This window comes from Mycteria americana, chromosome 2 (genome assembly GCF_035582795.1).
Source record: "Mycteria americana isolate JAX WOST 10 ecotype Jacksonville Zoo and Gardens chromosome 2, USCA_MyAme_1.0, whole genome shotgun sequence".
In the NCBI taxonomy this organism is placed as follows: domain Eukaryota; kingdom Metazoa; phylum Chordata; class Aves; order Ciconiiformes; family Ciconiidae; genus Mycteria; species Mycteria americana.
In genome coordinates this window covers 3,453,413-3,476,195 of record NC_134366.1, presented here as the reverse complement: position 1 = coordinate 3,476,195, position 22,783 = coordinate 3,453,413, and the positions used below count along the sequence as shown (strand labels likewise).

Here is a 22,783-nt window from a genome sequence, read left to right as displayed (position 1 = left end):
GGAAAAGAGCCAGGAAGCCAGGTTGAGCTTTTATTTGCTTTTCTATTTCCTACAGCTTTTATTCACTTTTCTCTGGGTTTTCTTTTAGCACAGAGTTATGCTGCCAGTAAAGTAGTATTTAAATGGTCAGAACAGTCCCAGATACGGTCACAGATCCTCGCCTTTCTGCCCTCTGAAGCCACAGTCTCAGCTCAGCAACTGAATGAAAAGGAAAGCAGGATAAAAGGAGTCTGTGTCCTCAGTTCTCTTCTCCATCTCTATGCTTTGAAGGCAGTTTAGGAGCATCAAAATGCCTTGGTGCTGAGCGGGGTTGGCAGGGGGGAATTTTGAAAAGCAAGTTCTCTGTGATGCTCAGTCGACTTCTGCCAGTCTCTGGTGTAAAACATCTAAAGTTATACTGGGAAAACAGCCCTCTCCTATATGGAATTCATCTACCCAAATGTGGACATCCACACACGAGTGGGCTGGGCTCCTTTGTAGGTGTTGGAGATGAAAAAACACTTTCAGGATGCTTCGTTTCACCCTGAAGCCTCTGTGTAAACTGAATCACATCAGCTGCACCTAGGAAGGGCCTGTTTCTCCCCATGGACTCCAAGTGGTCCTGGGAGGACCAGCTCCGTGCAGGCATCTAATGGTAGCGGAGATCAGTCTCTCCTTGTACCGAAGGCTCTCCACGTCACGGTGAGACCATGAAAGCTACAGCTCCCGCTTATTCATGATACTGCACCCACGTCAGCCTGATGAATTGTCCCCCACCAGCTTTGTCATTTCTAACGTTTGTGGAAGGAGAGCTGGCGACGCGGGGTGGCAGGGTGACAACATGCAAAATCCCTGGCTAAGCCATATCCCAAACTGGACATCCCTCGAAATCCCCTCCTCAGTGGAACATCTCTCATCCAGGCAGCTGTGTCGGGGCAACTCAGAAACCCTTCTCACAGCTAAGAAAATGTTGAAAAAGGACAGAGATTCTCTCTCTGTTCCTCACCGGTCCCTGGGCAGTTGCACAAGCTGCCAGCAGCCTCGTGCTCCATCAGCTTTCCGCTCTCTGCTCTCCTACTGCCTGAAACCCTGCCGTGTTTGGGGCTTGCTGGCTGCCGCAGCAGCAGGACAGCCCATGGCTCCCACCCGCAAGGGCTCATCCTCGGCGTTTATTCATCCATAACTCAGCTGCACTAGCATACAGCAGGGATACCAGCTATCTCTCTGCAGCCAGCCCTGCAGGTTAACGCTGGTATAATAAACTCATTTTCTCCAACTTTTTCTCAGGGTGCTAAGCACGAACTCTCATCCATGAACCCACGTGAGCTGCAATTATTCAACCCTAACTCTGCACATTAAATACTCCCCAAGCTGCGCTCCAGGAGATCGGTCGCAGGCAGCCAGCAGCTGGGACACGGGGCTGTGGTAAACCATAGCAGCACTTCTGGCACGGAGACAATATCCCACAGCCTTGGAGAGGAAAACACGGATTGTGGCTGGCCTGGGCAATGCAAAGACCAGTGAAGATAGGAGGGAAATTGCAAGGACAACAGGCTGGATGCAGAAATAAAACAAAGTGGCAGCTGAGTTTGCAAGGAGTGAGTCTGTGCACCAAAGGGGCTGTTCTGTGCTAGCGGGGCTGAAAATGAAGGTAAAGCTGTTATTAGCGTTCCCCTAGGAGGAGTGATTAGGAGCTAGTGAGATGCTGTCGACAGGAATACTGTCTGCAGCATGGAGCAGCTAATGAAAAAAATGGGTCTTGTGATCCCAGAGAGAATGGGACGCTGGAGAGTCACTGGTATTTTTAGCCTGGCTTTCTAAAGAAATGAGGGTTTTGCAATTGCTCTGTGTTCCCAGAATACAGGCAGATGGAGGCTGCTTTTGCCATTCCTCCTTCTACTGAGCATTAGACTCAGGGGCCCCGACACCCTCTGGCTCTGCCCTCCCTCCGTGGATGCTGTCCCCACCATGCTCTCCAGCAGCAGCAATTTGGAGGTGACCTGGGGACAAGAGATGAGGCTGCTTCTCACTCACTTACTCCTCGCTGATGCCAGTCTCCTGAGCCATCGGGGGCAGGACGTGGCTGCCCGTGGGTTGGGGCACAGAGACCTCGAGTGAGCCTGGCAGCAAGGGGTGAAGGCTACTATCGAGGAAGACTCACTACAGGGTTCATTTCTGCATGACTGTGGCTAGCACCCACATCAAGCTAAGGTCAGCCACCCGTGTGTGCTTCTACATCCAAGTCTGGTACCTACACAGCAGCCAAGAGCAAGGACGAGATTACCCTGTTCCTCAGACCTTGCTGGTTTGAGGGACACCCAGTTATTTAGCAAAATTTTTCTTTCTTTTGGGTGTTTTATGTAGCACTGCAAAGGATGTGACCTACAAGGCTAAAGTGCTTCTGACTATTGACCCTCCTTGTGGACTTGTTAGAGGATCCTCTTCTTCTCTGTCTCTTGGTGGGAGCTGGTCCTGCTCATGCCAAAGAAGTTGTAAAGATACGACAACTGCCAGAGAAACAGAAAAAACACAAGTTTCTGTCCAGAATTCATTTCCTGAAGACTCTTTGGACAGGGGTTGTGAGTGAACGTGCCTGTCATTTTTAATGGGAGGAGCAAAGACTGAGGTCGTTCAGAAAGGCAGGCTTTCTCACAAGTGCTTTCCCATCATTTGCTCAGCTTGACTCATCAGTTTCTGCCAGACTCTTTAAAGTTTTCTTGCTTTTGAAAGTACAGGCTTTCCTAAGCAGTTTCAGCTCCATGCCTGAAGGAATTGTAGGCAGTGATTCATCAGAGAGACAGTACATCCCAAACAACTAGAAGGTCAGCTACTTCTTAAGGCAAAAATATTTTGCAGTGATTTATAGCCGTATCTGGGAAAATAGAGCTCTTACATGGCTAAAACAGGCAAATAATAGATTGAGAATTTCTTGTCATCAACACTCAGCGCTCTTCTCACAGAAACATCACATGCTTTGCATACTGTAACAAAATGTAAGTTTTATTCCTTTTTATTAGTAATGGATGTGGAATAGCCAGTTGAAGAGTTGGACTGATGTATCTTTCTCTTTTGACCAGTGTTTAATATTCTAACTACAGTCCAGATGTAACATTTACACTGAAAATACTTACAGATTCAACCTCATACTCAAAAAATTTCTAGTACAAATACAGTTAGTACATAAAAAAATGAACAACAAAAAAATAACAATCCCAGAAACTTCATAACAGCACAGACTGGTTATGGCCTTGAGTTAAGTTCAAGTATTTCCCAGTGGAATGCAATGCAAGCAACAAGGTAATCTGGCTTTTACGTGGGACATTCCTGGCCCTGAACGGTAAGAATAGAAATATAAGTGTGGGCACTTTATCCAACCAAGTTTAGCGAGAGAGTCAACATTTACGATTAGTTCAGCTACAAAGCTAAACCCGTCTTGTGTGTGAACAAAACTACTAACCTGTAAAAAAAAAAGCAAAGCATTAATTATACTACTGGCGTTTCTTCCATGGCCGACGCTGCCCGTCGTCTAATTGAAATTCCTCGAGACGCTGGTTTAGTTTGTAATGGTTGTGATGGTTTTTTTGCTTGTGGTTATGCTTATTTTGCCTCTCTATCCTTTTCCTTCCCAAAGTGACATGATAAAAGAGGGGACTGTTGCTCCTTCCCCAAAAGGAGTCGCTCCTGCAGAGACATTAATGTGTGTCGGTCACCTTTGTGGTGTTGACTTGGTGGAAAGACACAATATCCTAAAGACTTTCGAGGCCAAGGAGTGGAGGAGGAAGGGGGGGAGTGAGCAACTCAATATACATAGTAATAATAATAATCCTTTATATTTCTAGGGCTGTCTGACTCATGCTGCCTCCTGTGTGCAGCTCAGATGGGATCTGGGAGAACTGGGGTCCCTCCTCCCCAGGGTCAGAGGAGTCAGCAGTGTCCTCCAGGCTGGCTGGGACCTTGCAGGTAACTTTGCATCTCTCCCAGGCAGCTCACGACACCGGAGCAGTCCTGCCAGGAATGTGCCTTTGTGCTTCTGTCCCTGTCAAAATGCTTGGAAAACATGGGAAAGCAAGATTAGTTTCCATTTGCAAAGCATTTCATGCAAGGAAGTGTTTCAAGCTTGATAGATGAGCGGGGCTGGCTGGAACGATGGCTGAGAGAGCGATTACCCTGTCTCCCTGCCTGACGAGGAGGTTGCATTGATCGCCCAAGAGTCTGCCCTGGCTCTAGTACTCATCAATATTGCAATTATTGACTCTCACTATGGAAAACAGTGTGTGCGTATTCAATGTGCTGGTGACACCAGCCGGGAGGAGGCTGCAAATCTGCTGCAGGATCAACTGACCATTCAAAACCCCCTTGGCGCACTGGGTCTGTGGCATGAAAATAAAAAGGCAGTTTGCAGGAGGGCAGGAAGATCCTGGCCATACAAGCGCACATCTGCAGAGAGGGGCAGTCCCCATGCCTGCAGAAGATTGGGTTTTGAGGAGGACCAGGGTGGCAGATGGGTGCATGAAGAGGAGCAGGGTGGAAAGCTGGTCCAGGGGCCACTGCTGCCTCACCACATGGACTGGCTGGTGGTGGCTCAAAGATACAAAGGAAAACCATGATGCAAAAGCAGCCTTTGAAGAAAGGTTGATGAGACTGGAGTTTAGCTTAAAGCAGATGAGGAGGATGAAAACAGTCTTCAAAAACCCAAAAGCTTCTGCAGACATTGAAGGCATGAAATGTTCTCTGTGTCTGCTGAGGAGAGGAGATGCCAGGGGTTGCAGTGAGCGGGGGTTTGTGTTAGCCATTAAGGAAGCATTTGATGGTGGCAAGTTGGCAAGACGATCCGTGGTCCTTTCCAACCCTGTTGCTCTACGTGTCTCTCAACCTGCAGCCATGGAGCCCAGGGATCTTCTCCCATCAGGCACTGACCAGCTACATTGTGGGGCATGGTGTGTAGCCCTGCTGTATAAAATGGGTTTCATGAGTCGATCAGGTCCCTGTGACCAGGTTTTGGGGTTTTTGGCTTAAAATCCGCCCCCCACTTTTTCCACGGTGAGGCATTTGCTAGGATGGCTTCCTGAAGCAAGAGCAAGGGAGGCACATGCCCATCCCTGCGCTTGGTGACTCGCTGGTGAATCTGCAGGTCAGCGGGAGCCGAGGGGCTGATCTGAGTCATCAGGAAATGCTCAAGCCATGTCTGGGGCTGCGGGAGGTGTCGCTGGTATGGGCAGGAGAAATGCAAAATCCAGACTCCTGCACAGCACAGTGCCTTCCAGCATTGCGTGGGAAGGACAAGTTTATCTGGGGCTGTGATATTGCTGCTCATCTCAAAAGAATCAGAAGAAAACCAGGCAGCATCCAGCCATCGCTCTCCTCAGAATTTCCATCCTTCCCTTGGGATTGTGACTTTAAGTACACACTGTTTCCCATGGGACACAAGGCTGGCAATAAATGAGAAGTCGCATCGATGTGGAGGACAAGCTTGTGCCCTGGACAGCTTACTAGAGAGCAAATTTCCACCCAGCAGCACCTCTGCTCTCCTCCCCAGCAGCCCTGGGCTGTGGACCTGCATGCATTTACCTTCATGATGGCACCACCGTCAGCAACCAGCCTCTCCTGCATTGCCCGGTGCAGCCCCAGCCCAGGAAGAGAACACGTTCCCGCATGCAGGACAAGGACCAACAGCGCAGTTGGATATGTTTGTCTCCCCACCACCATGGTGTGAACTTTCTGAACCTTTCATGCAAAATTCACAGCAGAAAGGCCATCCCTCCACACGACAGATGTGTGTTACTCCTGACCATTTCTGGTGGGGGGGATGCACTGATCCTCCTCCTAGATGTGGTTGTCCATTTTCGAGGGGAAGATCTCTAGCAGTGAGAGTGGGCAGAGCTCCAGGCATTTTACTGATGGACCAGGAACCAGCAGGACCAGGAACAAGCCTGAAAGTGTTCCCCAGACTGTTATGCAAAGCCATACTGAATATTTGTAGCTGGATACCTCATAGGATGTTTCTTTGCTTTCTTTTTAAACCTACTTTTTTGCTGCCAGCACTGTTCTCTAATGGCATGGCACAGCTCAGTCGAGATTACCAGGGGCTGAAGGCCATACCCAGGTGTTTCATACTGGCCAAAGGGCCTGACCAGCTGGGGAACAGGCATCCTCAAGGCTTTCAGAGACCAATATCAAGGACATAAGAAAGATGCCCAGCAAGAAATCATATAGATCCAATGGATAAGAAATAGTGGCATAGGGACCTGCATGTGACTTTGGGTGGCTGGCACAGCCCCAAGGGACAAGCTCAGCAAAGGGACAGTGCTGTGTTTGGTGAGGATTTACTTCTTTTGAGTTAGGTTTGATCTTGAAGGCTCTGCCTATTTGAGTTCTCCACAGTGGTGAATCAACTGTTGGACTCTTGGGAGGTTGCGAGAGATCTGCCAAACCACAGGCATCTTGGGAACATCTCAGGGATGAGACCCACTCTGAGATGTGGCAGAGTGGGGCAGTGACTGGTTTCATCCTCTACCATTCAGCAGGAGATGCTTCCTGTGCTCCCAGTGAGGAGGTTTTCTTTCCGTTTTGTGTTACTGGAGGGGAACAAAGCCACAGCCCCGCAGCTGTGCAAGAGACATGGGATGAAACCAGCCTGACAAAGCATGTCCTCAGCTCTAAGCAGGAGCCTTGGAGCTCAGCAGCTTGGTTTTAACATGCCCCTAGACTCCTGTAGCTGCATGAAAACCACCCTAAAACCAAGCCAAGCTCAAAAAGCTCCCCATAAACTAGTGAAAATCATCCTGCTATTGTCCTGGTCCTGTCCCCACTGAAGCCAGATCTTCTGTTAAGCCCCCCAAGCAAGTGTGTGAAACCTGCCGGTTCCCCAGGGGAGGCTGGAGGCTAGAAGCTCAAAGACTGCTCCAGGAAGAGATCAGCCATAGTCCTTGACCAGACAGGTTTTCCCAGGGGAGGTGGAAGGCTGTAAAATTACCAAAGGGTTGATATTACATTTCTATATATCTCTCTATGTCTATATTCACACACACATGTTCATATGTGTCTGTATATATACGTACATGTACACACACACACATCATATACGCGCTATGCATAGATCTGCTGTCTGCCACTATTTATAAGGGTTTGATTAAACAGAAAAACAAATTTGCCAACACCGATCTTCCAATCTCTGCTAATAATCAGCAAATAAAGAAGTCTAAACCCTTTATGATTTTGTTTTCCTGGTTGCATAAAGGCACTTTCTGATGATGTGAAGCAGCAGTTTGTTAAAAACTCTGTAACTGCAGCCATTCCCATCACATCTGTAGCAAGTGCTATACAGGCACTGGTATGACGCAATGTCACTGCTCGCTCCTGCTGCGTAGCGTTTGATCGTATTTGCTTTTTGCTTTGATGCAGAGGAATAAAAGACAAAAACCTTCAGCGCTGCGCTATGCTTTTAGGTCTCCCTGTGTAAGACAGACAGTCGCTGTGTTTCTGCCCCATAACCTGATGTGGGTGCCAGCTCGTGGCTCGCAGCATCGAACGATGCCTTCGTTTCCAGCGATGCCTGCTACAGCATCTAGCAATTCAGGCACGACATCAGCTGTAAGCGTGTCATGAAGGTTCATGCAATGTGTCAGTTGTTTTCTATCGAGGGATCAGAAATTAATTTTGATTAAGGATATTTAGTAATTAAACACTGCCTGACGTACAGCACTGTAGCCTCGCCATGCAGGAGGGGAGCTGCTCGCTGTCGGCCTGACTTCTCTCCTGAGCCACCAGCAGCTCCGCTTCCCATCACAGCGCGTTGTCCGGTCTCTGTTGGGGGCTCTGGTGGTGACCGAAGGGGTGCGAGATGCAGGGAGTTTGCTGTTGCTCGCTGGAGGTTCCCAGCTGGAGAATGAGTTGGAAACAGGAAAGAAGTGTCTTTTGTTAACGCACTGGAAGACAGCACTAAATTGGTCTGAAACTCCTTTTCTCTCTTGACTTCCATATAAAAATTGCGCCTGTGCCCTGTGAAACGAATGCAAGACAATACCAAAAAACCAGAAACAAACCAAAATAAAAACCCCACTTATGCTGCCCTCTCTCCTTTTAGACGAAGCTATATCCATACAGACGTCTTTCCATCTTTACTGCTTGAGCTCCCTTTCTCCAAGCAGGCCTTGGGTTTAGCACCTTGTTTCTCCTGGGCGGTGTTGGCCCGGTTCTGCTCTACCACCGTGCCACCCGAGGCAGGACTGCTGGTTCGAGAAGGTTGCGTGTTGGCCTGGGTGCTGCTGTAGCTCTGAAATGCTATGTCTAACTGCTCCTGAGCCACTCGCAAGTGTTTGTGCAGGGTGGACAAGTCTGGCGGGAGGTTCTCATCTGGGCTGGTGCACTGCTGCTCCTGAGCGACGTTAGCCAAGTTCTGCTCATGAGCCATCAAGCTGTTGGGAATCTTGGTGGACTTCTCTGATTTCACTACCAGGTTGTACTCAGGAGGGCAGGAGATGTTCTTTGGGTAGGCATAGTTGTAGGGAGGCTGCCTAAAGCTGTTGATTTTCCGGTTACGAATGGCATCTCGGATGGTCCCAAACCCCAGGTGAAACATCTCACACATGTTCAGAAGTAAGCACAGGCAGCTCACGACATACATCACCAGGAGAAAGATGGTCTTCTCTGTTGGCCGGGACACAAAGCAATCCACAGTGTGAGGGCAAGGGACTCTGTTGCAGACGTAATAGGCTTCTACCTCAAAACCGTAGAGCAAATACTGCCCTATCAAAAAGCAAACTTCAAACGAAGCTCTGGTAAGTAGCTGGAAGACGTAGATTTTCATCAGTCCTTCTTGCTGGATGCGCCTCCTCCCGTCATGCTTTTGTTGCTCTTTGCTTTTGGGCTTGGCTTTGGCTTTCTCCTTTTCTGCTGTGTCGTCAGAGATCATGGGCTCCTCTTCATCAGCCTCCATCGGGTCCTCCATGTTGCGCACTGCCTGCCAGTTCAAAGCAAACTGCTTCTTCTTCTTGAATCCCTTGAACTTCTTCTCCTCCTCCGCCGACCGGGCGATCCTGTGGATGGCATAGCCCAGGTACATGACTGAAGGGGTGGATATCATGATGATCTGGAAGACCCAGAACCTGACGTGTGACAGCGGCGCAAAGGCATCGTAACAGACGTTGTCGCAGCCGGGCTGCTTGGTATTACAGGTGAACTTGCTCTGCTCGTCGGAGTAGATGGACTCCCCTCCCACCGCTGTCAAGACAATGCGGAAGACGATGAGCACGGTGAGCCAGACCTTCCCCACGAAGGTGGAGTGATTGTGAATCTCTTCTAGCAGGCGGGTTAGAAAGCTCCAGCTCATGTTGGTCATAAGGGCTACTCAGTTATAACCTGCAGGAAGAGGGGGAAGAAAAAACCATAGCTGTAACTTAACATGTGTGGCTGCAGTCAGTAATATGGCTGTGACGTTGGCACATGTGTGACAGATGAGGTCATTTTATCTCAGAGGCACCCTTCGCTGCTGCAGCCCATCTCCCCAGGACCCGATTAAGGACCTGAGGGACCACGACATGGGGCTGGCCATGAGACTGCGGCATCGGGGAACGAGCCGTGGCCAGCGTGGGCACGTGCTGCACCACCGTAATGGGAGGCAGGGATAGATGGTGGTACTAGATAAACACAGATTAATAACGCAACAAGCCACAGCACCTACTAGGTTCACCATTACCCCGCCTTGTTGCCTGTTTCAAGACATTGCTCAGCTGTGAGAAGGGTTTGCATAACTAAATTGAACGCAAGGCACCGTGGAAGCCACCTAGGCACAAAAAGGTGCTTAAACTTGTGATAATCTCTTGCTTGCATGCCACGAGCTCAAGTGTCTGAGCTGAAAGCAGGAGTAGGGGATGGCGCCCATACCACAAAGACTTGCACTGCTGAAATATCTTTCATTAGCAAACCCAGAAAAATGCAAAGAATCAGCAAAAGAATGGGAATATTTATGTTTACAGGCTGATGGCCCTTTTAAGTTCCTTTTGAAAAAACAGAACAAAACAAAACAAATGTTTAATCAAATGCAGACTGTTTTAAAAATAAACCTTGAAAAGCTTTCAGAGAAAACCACGCATTTATTAGAAGACCTGGACAGCTGGGGAGGAAGAGCTTGTAAAAACCATTTTGTGTTTAGCTTAACTTGCAATGGGGCCTCAGCCAGAGCTCCTTGGGTGACCCCAGGCATCGTTAAAGGCAGGCGGCAATTTTACTGCTTGTCTGGCAGCAGCCCTGGCAGATACCTGGATGAAAGCAACAGGGAAAGCACTCGGACCCAAAGAGCACCGTGGCGAGGGACAGCGGAGCTCTCACTCCAGAGCAGCAGAGGGTGGGATCATCCTTTCTGCTCCCCTGCGTCCCTCCTCTGAGTCATCCTCAGGCTCGTCATGGAGTTCACCCACCTTGTTTGCATGCACCACCTGATGGCAGGCAGTAAATTAGGCATCTGCGAACCCAGTCCCACCCATGAACTGACGCCTGCCGCTGCACCCAGAAGCAGAGCGGCAGACGTAGGAGTCAAGCACATGAGCATGGACACAAGTGAGTTAGTTATCGTGGGGTAGCACATAGCAGCGGTGTGCTATGGCTCAGCAGTAGCTGCCCTGGCACAGGCTACTCCCCTGTGGTCCTTCACGATCACGCAGAAGAAGAGAAAGGAGCTGTTGTCCATACGTTGAAAGAGTATGGACATCAAACCTACCCCTCCATGCTGGCTGAGCGTGGCTGGGTGGAGGTAAATATCCAGGAGGGAAAACGATGCCATGAGACATGAACGTGGTCCTAACCTGGCTTTGCACCACTTTTATATGGAGACACAAAACTACGCCCTAGGGTTTCCACGGCACAAGCCAGGCTTCGAGCCCATCGCCCGTGCCAGACGCAGGGTGGGAGCAGCCACCAGCGTCAGCCATGGGCACAGCCCCATGTGGGAGAAAGAAGGGAAACGTGCCTTGCTCTGTTCTCCACATCGAGCCTTTCTGGAATGCGATTTTGCTCACGCTGCTTCTTAGGACAGGAGCCAAACAGCACTGGTTTGCTCAGCACTCGCCTTCGCGCTGCCCCGGGAGGTAACAGCATAGTTCGAGGCTCGAGATGCAGCGAAATTCTTCCGCTCTCGAGGGCTCTCGAGAGCAGGCAGATGGAATTTTCTAACCCTGCTATTTCTAGATCAAACAAATCCTCTGCGAACCCAAACCCCCAAGTCTTCACACGCCAGACCGAGACTGTGGGAGCACTCTGCAGATGGTGTTATTCTTGTCCTGTAGCTGGAGAAACTGAGGCAAGGAGCAGAGAAACAGCTCACTCTAGGCTGGGTAATAAGCCAGAAGAGGTGGGGAAGTTCTCCTCTCTGCCCTCAACTTACCTGGTGAAGAACAACAGCCCTCAAAGCTGCTGGGGCCAGAATCCCGATATTCTGCCCCCAAAATGATGCCTTGGACCCAATGGTCAGTACAGAAATGCTGTTGCAGATAGGACAATTCAGCCACTGCAGAAGAACGTGGAAAGCAATCACCACAGACCTATTCTTTATTTATTGAGGAAACTGGATTTATTCAGGGGTGAGATGGGAAAGCATCCCCTCTGATTGCCTTTTTGCTTATTTAGAGTCAGTGGATACGCTTTAAAGTGTCTTTAACCTTTCTTCTGGTTTGTGTCCACATTCAGATATGGGCAAAATGGGCCGTTAAATGATTTGCAGGATTAATCCGGGCACTTGGCCAAGCTCCAGCTGACAGGGGGCTGGGAAGGGAAGACCCTGCTGGGTGCAGCAATGGCCCGCTGTGCGACATGGTGCATCCGGGTCCAGCCGAGGCAGGGCTGGGGCTTGGATCGAGCACACATCAGCCCCAGCTTGGCTGGCCCCATGCGGGCATTCAGCCACCTCCTGGCTCCCATCTGCATCCCAATCAGCTGCAAGCCCCAGATTGGTCTAAAACACAGGCTTCAAATGTCCTGTAGAGCAGTTCATTTATAATTGCAGTGCTCACCTAAAGGGTTTATAAGGTCTACACCGGGCATAATTTACCGTTTTGCAAGTGTTAGTCAAGGACACAGTTCCCAAAGCTCGGAGTCACCTCCCAACAGCAGTTTTGCTGGGGCAGGGAGGGTCTGACCAAGGTAGTGGTGGCTTTTGGAGTAAATATTCAAGTTTTGATCTGATATTAGTCAGTGTTGTTAGCAAAACACCCACTGTCTCCTCTGGGAAACACATTTTGGAAGGGAGCACCCGATAGCGTTGGTTCAAAACACTCACAAACCTCCTGAGTCAGGGAGAAGGAAAGAAATTGCAAAATAATCGAAGTGGCGGGTTGCTGCTTTGAGAAGACCACCTCTGGTTACCAGCCACCAGCCCAAGCTGTTGGTCCTGCCATTGACACTGCGGTTAGCTCTCCATGCACATCTGGATCTGCAGGAACATCTGCAGGAAACGGCCTCGAGCTGTTTCTGCACCCCTGGGACCCCGCTGTTGCCTCTGTGTATGATCACACCTTGATGTTATTACCACTCCTGTGCGTCCACCCACTCTCCTGGCACCGTATTTGAAAGCAGGAGCTGAAGTGAAACGAGTTAAAAAACCCTCCTACAATCAGTTCAGTTAAACTTCCAGCGGTTTTTTGCAACTCACTGGCTTGAAAGACTATACTATGAGATTTCAATGCCTTTGATTGCTTGGGGGGGTTAGTACACCATGATATTTTGGAATCACTTATAAGGCAAACAAGCTTCCAAGGAAGGATTTGTTCACATTGCTTTTGCTGATGAATAGGATGGTACTAGGAAAAGACTATGTCTCGTCTCCTCACAATGCTATCTATCAAAGCGCAAAAAATGGATTTTTGCACCTTCTGTGTGCTTCAGACCTAATTCCTCCATGCAATGGAAAAGTTACAAGGCCAGCTCCCCGGGGAAAAAAAACCTGTGTGGATCTGCAGCAGGTAGATGGATTACATTAGGTGGTTCAGGTAGTTAAATTACCTGCCGGAGAGATTGCATGAGAGGACCCACCATCCCTCTGGTTTTGAAATCCATTCATTCACAGTCATCTATCTTCACATGTTGTCTCCAGATTAGCTGACATGCAGGGTATGAAACGCACGCGGGGTACAAGTTGCACTTTGAAACAGCTATAAAGGAGGATTTGGACCGCTCAACCCATCAGCAGCACTTAAAATAGTGAAAATCGTGTGCAGCCAGGTACCGGAATGAGCTGTTGGTTCCATGTTCTCATCATGGTTACTTCCCAAAACCCACTGACCCCTCTGCACAATCACAGGCACAACTGTTGGAACTGGGAAAACTTTAAAACCCGAGTCTAAAATAAGCAGAAGGAGGAAAAAAATAAATAGAAAAAAAAATATCTGTGCTAGCTGGATGTCCTTCCTTTCTGCACGGTTCCCACACCGTTACTTAAGCTGCAGGGAAAACAACGGGAAAAAAAACCTACTTACAGAGACATGGTGCTTCTCGTGGCGGCTTTCCCTCCTCCGCCGACATTCCTGTGCCGCCAGCCCTCCGCCTTGCCCTAGATAAACTCCCGCCGCCTCGGTCCAGCCATGCCCCAGCAGTTAGAAACCAGAGCTCAAGGGAAGTATTTAATGTGCTGTCAAACCCCGCCTCTGCGGTGGCCGGGCACCCACCGCCGGGAGGTCCTGCCCCAGCTGCCTGCACCCCTACGGCCAGTCCCACCGCCGCTCGGGGCTCCTCTGTCCCTCGCCAAGCCTTGGGAGAAGGAGGGAAGGTGCTATATATATATATACGTATACCAGGGAAGAAAGGGGCATCGGTTTTAAATCCAAACAAGTCGCCGGGTCTGGTTTTAGGAACGCTGCCTGGAATTTTGCTGCTGAGCTCTTGAGCCGGTTGGAAGTAAATTAATAGCATCGGCTAGTGGCACTGGTAACAGATTTGTCAGACAGAGAGCATGACTAATAGGGAACATGTGGAAAACACATTTTGGCAAAAGTTCCTTGGTTGCTGGGAGAAAAAAAAATAATAAAAAAAGAGGCAAAGCTCACTAGTGAGAAAAACCGCTCTGAAGCTCCTGCTTTGCTGTGCCCCCAGGCAAGGCTTTCTCTGAAAGAGGTGGTGCACCTCTCTCCAAGCTGGTGGATGGGAGCAGAGAGCAGATGAAGGACGGGGAAGGGTTTTTGAGCACACACAGAGACTTTTTGGCTTCTTTGCAGAAGCAAGAAGAAATAAGGAGGAGTATGGGAATGTACATGAACCTAAGGCAAGTGCAGAAGAAAACCTCCATCCTGCTGGTCCAAGGATCACCTCTCATCCCTGCTCCATCCGTGGGGAGCTTTGGCATTGCCACCCCAGTGTGATCAGGGCTCCAGGTAGCTGCTGAGATGGAAATAGAGAGTCAAGGCAGAAAGTCTCCCCAAGGGCCAGCGAGGAGGAGAAGGAAGTGACAGCATCAGCCAACGAGTCATGAAAAGCATCAGATCCAGCCTTTGAGGGGAGAAAGTATGGGGGGATGTACGTTTTGATCAAGGCGGACTTTTGAAACCATATGGTTAATCGGGAACTTGCATCCCTGGTCCTGACAAAGCCGGATATTCGCTCTGCTGTCAGACCTCTGGTTTCCCGAAGAGCCCGAAGGGACGCGGAGGGGCAATTCCTGCTCGCTGGAGCATCTCACCCCGACACTCTTGCAAGCAGCAGCATCTCCTGCACTGCTCCCCGCTGACCAACGAGCCGTACTGCTGAAAGTTGCTCTGCGAGAGCCCAGGAGCATGTGAGCCTCTGCTGGCCCCAGAGCTCGGCGGTGTGACACAACCCCATTGCAGCTAATGGGGTCTCTGGGGAGGTGAGCATTTCTGGGCACATTGCAGTAATTTTCCTGAAGGTTTTAAGTTATAAAGTAATTACTCATACACAGTGATAAGTTAATTCACTGTTCAGAAGTAGCCATCTATGATAGGCAAGTGGAAAAGCCCTATCATCAGCTAAGTTAGGTGTAGAGATGAATATACCCTTGGGTGAATATGCCACGCTAGGGAAACCAGAGTTTGGGAGGCATTTTGGACAAATAAGCCTCTAAAGAAGTTAAATTATCACAACCCTGGCTGCATGCTTCAACGTAAGCACATAGCCCACCGACAAAGCTTGAGCTCTCAAAGGACATGGGGAGATAGGGAGCTGGCTTCAGAGGAGAGCACCAGGGCTGGAGATCTCCTCCAGCAACACCCCAGCCTCCCTGGAGATCTCTCATTGGGACCCCTCTGAGGGGAGAAAACATGCAGCGAGCCGAGGCCACGTTACCCCTGCGTGTTCCTGGGGTTGGGTTTGGCCTCCAGCATGCTGGGGCAGTGACCTCTTTGCCCGCATGGTCCTTCAAGTCTGGAGACAGTGCAGTGGGTCACCTCGTGGTCACCTTGACAGGGGCCACCGCATGGTCCTTGGGCGCATCCCCCGCAAGCAGGGACCCCACAGCTTCCAGCACATCACACCATCTACTTCTAAAAGACAAGTCCTGTGAGATACATCAGACCTGAGGGATGGCCACCAAGATCTCATTCCCATCAAAGAACTGTGGCGAAACTTCCACCCACTCCAGCCAGTGCAGGATGGAGCTGCAGAGAAGTATTATTAGTTACTTAAAAATAACTAGCTGAGAACAACTTCCAGGCTCTGCAGGATTGCGGGCAGCAACTTAGAGATAAAAGGCAGCTCAGCATGGTCCCCGTCCCGTGGGTCATGCAGCCTTTCCAGGCCCTTTGCTTTCTAACCGTGCGGGTTATTTATACACACAGCAATCTCGTCTGGTGGAAGTTTGCTTGGGGCATCTGTGCTTCAGGCAAGCTGAGCAACATCTGCTCCTGCTCCAGCCTCCTGCCCAGCAGGTCTGGCCATCACACTGGCAGGGATCGAGTGGTTCCCATCACCAAACCATCACCCATGGGCCAAACCGTCACGTGGGGAAGGAGGCAGAGGGCTGGAGGCAGAGCCAGACCTTTGCATTTTCTCCTGCATGCTTTAGCTGGGTTTTCACCAGCCGAACAGGTCGTGTGAAAGCCAAAACCTTCGCTGCACGGGTAATAACAGAGAATGGCAGGAGTATGCGCGCAGTTATAAATAGTGTTTTCTTCCTCCCAAAGAAGACATTGGAGAGCAAACAGCTTTTTTAGCCATAAATTAATGTACAGGCTAAAAACAGTAATAGGCACCTTTTCACTCTCAACCCACCCCTGCAGCGTCCCATGTCCTTGATTTAATGCTTGGCACTGAGAAAAGGAAATAAAAGAGAGGGTGGAGATAGAGGGGGAATGGATGTGATGAAGCATTGTACGATTGTGGCCGCTGCTGGGAGTCACCTCTCCAAGTCACCTCTCCACCCAGGCACCGCTCGTGTTTCAGAGTAGTGATCTACACATACTTCTTTTAGATATCCTATTGAAATAAGTGAGTGCTGTCACTAATGATAATGAGATCTGGTGTAACGTCTCCCTGCTATGTCAGTGAGGAGTAGCAACTGTAATTATCCACTCTGGCCACAAATCTACGAAGCTCTGTACCGTATTGCACTGAGAGTTCATTTTTCTTCTCTAATCTTTACCTTTTCGATTTTCGTTCCATCTGTTTTAAAACTAAACGAAATGAAGAAATGCATCTTTGTTCAAATGATAAGCCTGCTTTTTAAAACAAGACCCAGGAAGCAACATCACTGTGTTGAGACAAATGTCACAAAATTGAAAGAAATTAAGAATGTCAAGTTTTCATCTCATTGGAAATTGTTGGATTTGGGCTTAAGAGACTACAGAATTTCACGTCTGAGAAGCAAAAATGTTTGAATACCACAAATGAGGGCAAGACTGAAGCAGCAGTTTTAATTCGTATCTTTTCTTCTTTGACTAACTTCACTAACCTTTTTTCTCTGACCTTCGGACATGGGATGCGGGACACATCTTCGCCCTTGGTGGCTGTGGGTGCCATCCGCTTTGAAAGCGGTTTGTGATGGAAAGGGTGACAAGGGCACTGCCTAAAAGGAAATATTAGACTTGGAAAATATTCTACTTCTTTTGCATCACCTTAAAGTCCACTGCAGAACTGCTGAATTTTGTTATTATTCTGATTATTCAGTAACTTGGTGGCAGTTAGAGAGAAAAAGGGATCTGGGGCTTTATAGCTTTGCCAGTGAACGACAGAGTCACAGAAAGGCACGCTGAGGCTTATCTTTGCAAGCGAAGGCGGCACTTTAAAACACTGCAGCTACACAGAAAAAGAGTCAGGTTTTAATTTCATTAGTGTCTCTGGTGTGGCTGGACTGTTACTTGCAGCCCCATGCCTTTAGTGGAGCACCACAGTTCTGGAAATTGCTTTAAACCGAGATTTTTTTCCCCCAGATGTAAAGATGTGCTTCAGGGAGTGGCAACCTCCTTTCTCAAAGCATCCTCCTCTCCTCCAGTCCCCCTCGTCCTGCCGTTATCCTGGCTGTCTTCAGGGCTGCTGGTCCCTGAGCATACAGGGGTGGGGGGATTGATGGGTTTGGGAAAGGGCTCGGGCTCGTTTTTGACAAGTTTTTGACAAGTTTGGTTGAAGTCAGCCTTGGCATTTCTAAAGGCTGGTTCCCAGACACGTGCCTGGTTGACAGGACCAGGTAAATGGAGCACTGCAGAGAGGTTCGAGTATGTATCTCACTGGGGCACTTGCAAGGCTGCCTTCCATTTTCTGACGGGAAAGAGGCCACCAGCACCCATCGGAGCTCCTGCTTCATGCCTGGAGTCTCCAGAGGCTTCAGCATCGCAAGGACTCAAGTTGTGTCCTTGCCCCAGTGACACGCTGGCTGTGCTGGGGTCTTCTGCTGGGAGACAAGAGCCACGTCTCTTGTGTTATGGTGCTTTGGGACAGGCCAACCCCTTCCAGCAAGGGCAGAAGCAACGTACTGGGATAGGACTTGGAGTTATGGGGGGAGGCACCATGCCTTGCGACAGCCCCTGTTCCCAGCCACAGAAACAGCCCATTCACTCGAAACAGTAGCTGAACCAACACCCCCGTTTATGGCTGATGGTATCCAGGCCAACTGTGGACATCCCAGGGACCCATTCAGGAGCTGTGATGCAGAGATGGGAGGGAGCAGGTGGGAATGGCCGCAGTGCTGCTCAACTCAACCACCCCAGTCAAGGACCCCTGGGCTCCCTTTCAGTCCCACCATGTTCCGAAGCTTAACCCAGAAAAAAATCTCAGTTGTGCAAACTTCCCTCCTTCACCGAGAGCTTTGGGCATTCTCCAAGATTTGGGACTAAGCAAGGTTCACATCATAAGAAATCTGCCAAAACCTCAACTCTCTTAAAAAAAAAAATTTACAGGCGGCAGAAAAAGCTGTGCCAGTGTCTTGCTAAAATCTGCTTCATCGCAAATCTCTGTGCGGACTTTTCAGGACAGTGGTGATGACAACCCCAGTGCAAATGTGTCATTTGAACAACATAGAGCCAGGGCCTCTACCTATTCATCATCAGGTTCGTTTTTCTTCTGCATCCAGCTTTGCTTGTTGGATGAACCCAAGAAGGTTTTGATCTGGATCAGGATGTTGCAGTTGGTCTCTGGCTCTTGCAAGGATCAAACAGAGAAAATCGCGTCTCACATGTTTTTCCAAAGCCCGCAGAGATTGTGGCTGCATAATGTAAGGATGTTTGAAAACGAGGTGATGGCTGCTTTCTTTTATGCACTCTGAAAATATAAACTCTGGCTCTGAATTGCCATGAAATTCGGACCACAGTTGTGTCTCAGTTAGCCCAGAAGATAGGTCAGAAAACAGAATTTCTGTTAAGTTTGCATTGGTTTGTGATTGGAGCAAAAAGCCAATACTGTTAGCAGAATGAATAATATTTCTGCTGAAAAACAGTGAAATGTTTCCTTTGGATATCACTGACTGATGATCGCAGAAAGGTAAAAGCACTTCATTTTGAAAATGACAAAAAAAATAATCTGATATAGTTAAATAACAGTAAGATTTAAATTCCAAAGTACAAAAGCCCAGAGGAAGCATTTAAGCCCAGGCTGGAGAGCAGGAGTGATTTATTCCAGCCCTTCCCAGCAGAAAATTTCGCTGTGATGGACACATTCTTGAGATAAATTTCAGTGTTGACAAAACCACGTATTTTTTCTGACAGGAACCTTTCTGCTGAAGTTGCCAAGGATGGCAAGGTAACACGGGCCAACGTACCAAAAGGTGGTAAGAAGGGACTCGCGGAGACCCCCGGGGACGTGGCTCAGCAAAGCCCTTTATAGCATTTTTTCCCTGTGTCTGTTCCTGCTCCAAAGAAAGCATCTGCCTCAATAGTCAGAGGTCAAATTGAGCAATTATTCCCTTCTCTATTTGCTTCCCTTTCCTGAAGTAGCTGGAGAAGCAATGGGAATAAAAGGCCATCTCCAGCCGCACCCGTTGGGGTCGTACCTGGCGTTAGTGCTACCCCCGTCTCTCCTGCAAACCCATCGCGGCTCCCCGAGCTCTCATAACAGGAAGCAATAAACTTTCCAGCCGGTGTTCCCAGCCCTGGCTGGCCTGCAGCAGAACCCTGTGAAGCCAAGCCAGGCTTGACTTGCTGTAGACCTTCCTGAACTTGTACAAAAGAGTGAAAAAAAAAAAAAAAAAAAAAAAATTCAATAAAAGTCAGAGGAAATCCATCCCCTGACGAAAACGGCTGTGCAAAAGTTCACGGCACGTCGCCTCCTCCTGCTGTTGCCCCCACGGTCGCTCCTCTATCTGCAGTTCACCGAGCAGCGGTGTGTTAGTGCAGGCAGGGGCAGAGGAAAAAGGCCAGGGTGCATGGGAAAATTAGGGAACGCTGGAAAAAAAGTCAAGCGGCCACATTTTTGGCTGCTCCAGAAATGTGTTGGTTTTTTTTTTTTTTCCCCCCCTAACACCTGTGGATGGGCAGAGATGGTGTGTTAGGAGGGAGCTTGGAAGAGCCCCAGGAAAAGGGGGCAGGAGCAAGAGGAGCAGGAACAGAGGTTTGAAGCTCGGCCACGGCTTCTGGGCTTGATTCAAGAGCTGCTGGGTGAGGTCCATGGCTCGCACTGAGTGCATGAGGGGAATGGTTTCCCTGCTTTTCAGCTGCGTGAAAACCATGTGCACAGTGTCAGTGGGGGGAGAGGGGAGGGGATGGGAGCAGCCAGCGACTCTGCATAGGGATGAACATCTTAGACACAGCTTGAGGGTAAAGACAGCAACACCCCAAAGCGAAGGTGGAGCGGTCACGTCCTCTGTGGATCCACACAAGCAAAGCAAGACGTGCTCAACACCTCCTCCAGCTTTCCTCACCAAACCCCTCTTGCAAATACCTGAAAATACAGATAGTTTTTGGTTTTCTTGTGGAAAATGCTTTGCACCTATCCAGGCGGGCTGCTGACTCGGAGAGTTTAACTCTATTTTTTGCAGCAGTGCCATTGAGAAAAATGTTAGTGTCATGTCTGTCATCACACGCCTCATCTGTCAGACATGGGGAAGTACAATGGCCACCACAACAGGCGGGACAACCTGTACACAACCAATGCTGGTCTGGTTCAACCAGCCCCATTACGTGTAGCAGCTCCCAGGACAGACTCTCCTACCAGGATTTAAACCAGGTTCTTATGGGTTGGAGCAACACAAGGAGACCCTTCCACTGCCCTTGGCTCTGGCTGAAGGGTGCTTTTGCCCCTAGTAAAGGACAGTGTGACCCACCACTAACCATGGCCCCATTTGTTGAAGTGGAGACCCAGCTCTATAGGTTCAAGCTCAGTCCTGGGCTGACAGCCACCTGCCCAAACCACAAGTGCAATATGGAAGAAGGCTCTGGACTGGGAAGTTGGTGGAGGTTTCTTTCACTCTTGAGTGCAGGAGAAGCCCAGCATGAGAACCGGGTCCAAAGTTATCTTTCTTTCTTTACTACCCCCAAAAAAATCTGTAATTCGCCAACCAAAGTGCAGGTTAGAGGAACCGTGTCTCAACCCTAATAAGGACAGGAGCTTGCAGTGAGCAAGTGCCACAGAAATCGGTGCAGGAACGGGACCCACAGGATCCAACCCAGCTACGTGAACCAGGTCCAAGCTCTACCTGCCTTTACACGATGCTCCCTCATCCAGCCTTGGCCATACATCATGATCACTGAGCAACTGCCCTGTCCTACGCTGTCCTCCAGGCAGAACTCATGCCTTACTGCTTTAAACAACCGTGTGGTTAAAGACGATGTGCGGGTGATTTGGAAGAGCTGCGATGCTCGTGAGCAGATTTAAGGTCCTTTTGCTTTGGTGTGGCATCTGCTCAGGGTGCTGAGTCTTCTGCACTCTGCTCTACCAAGAACATAAGGGTGGTCTCTTAAACCCATCATCCAGCACCTCAGCAGGTGGTCTGGCTGCAGGAGCTGAGGTGAAGCTCAAGGAGCAGGACTTGTAAGGTGAGCCAAAATCTTATCCGAACCAGGACATGTGCATCTAAGACACCAAACCTCTCCGAACATCCCAACACTCATCACTGGAGCATCTATTGCCCAACCTCCTGGCTTTGGAGGACCCTCAGACTTATCAGGTAAGATAGAGCCATAACAGCGAGGCCACTCCATGACCCAAGTGTTGTGCAAACGGGGAAAAGGGCTTGGGACAGCTGCCAAACCCTTCCCTCTACCGTAATAACCCATCTCTGCTCCCTCCCCGAATAAACTCCAAGCTGCAGACCTGCCACCCCAAATCACCAAAACGTCCTCCTGAGCTCAGCCCTAGCTACCTGGACACCAGACCCCTCCTCACAGTAAAAAAATCCAACATCAACTAAATAAGGATATTGAAGACAAGAAAGCAAATGCCAAAGTGAAAATACCAGACGCTTGGATGTGACTTTATGGCCCATTTTTCCATTACTAATAAGATCTAAACATAGTTAAAAGAGAAGAGAGAGAGAGAGAGAGACTCGAATGTGATAAATGAGGAAACCAACGGGTTGGACATGCTCTTGCCAACTGTTCTTAGATAACAGACAAAACAGAAAATAAAGAAAAAAAGGAAACATTATTACTACAAGTGCTTTCCTATCCTTCTGGCCGGGTTCCCAGCATGACCGGGGTAGGTTTCTACTCTGCTTACCCAGATTTATTCTTACACCGGTATCACCAGTAAATATTTAAATAACCACTTAGGTAATTACACGATCATGTTTACATGCAGAGAAGAGGAAGATGAGAGAGAAATGCCCGAAGGAGTGCCCGGTGCCAGGCAAGCGGTATGGTACCTTCCTTGGGAGCCCTGGGGACGGGAGCATCGGCGAAGGCTGGCCGGTCTGATCCGAAGGCGAGTGTGGGGTGGGAAAGGGACGAGAGCCTTCCTGGACGTGTTTACATAGGTGGGCCCCCACCCGCTGACGCCGGAGAGGTCAGCAGCTCATGCCTCACATCTGGACGCCACTGGGTCCCCCGTGCCAAGAACGGAGACCACGTGTCTTTTCAACCCCAAAGCTCGCAGGACTGGAGAGGAGTTGAATCAGTGTCCCTCCTTCCCTTCCAGAGGTAGATAGTGGGGTGGAGAAGGTGCCCTCAGGCTGGCATCCGGGTGGGAATGGAGCCAGTCCCATTTGGCCCTAGGCCATGCTGATGCTCGAAGCAAAGGTTGACTCTGAGATCTGCAGTGCTAGAGGTCCAAGCCCTTAGGCATCCAATGGGGTGCTGGCAGCACGTTCTCCACCCCCTCCACCACACTGGGCCTGAGCACACACCTGCCTGTCTGCCATGCTGGGCGTCCAGATATCCAAAGCCTACACCAGCACCACCAAAACCTACACCAGCACCACCAAACCCACACCAGCACCACCAAACCC

General features: G+C 49.5%; 1 protein-coding gene across 3 annotated transcripts in view; it reads right to left on the bottom strand.

Annotated features, from left to right (window-relative positions):
- Window positions 1-2,946: 2,946 nt before the first annotated feature.
- Window positions 2,947-22,783, bottom strand: part of GJC2 (gap junction protein gamma 2) — a 37,413-nt gene continuing 17,576 nt past the window's right edge. For 2 of the 3 annotated variants that reach the window (XM_075492220.1, XM_075492218.1), the window contains one exon: window positions 2,947-9,336. In XM_075492220.1, coding sequence (XP_075348335.1) covers window positions 8,069-9,316 — 1,248 coding nt within the window. In that variant the 5' untranslated portion in view covers window positions 9,317-9,336 and the 3' untranslated portion in view covers window positions 2,947-8,068. Of the gene's footprint in view, window positions 9,337-13,442; window positions 13,658-22,783 lie in introns of those variants that run through there. The other variant, XM_075492219.1, reaches the window with a different exon arrangement.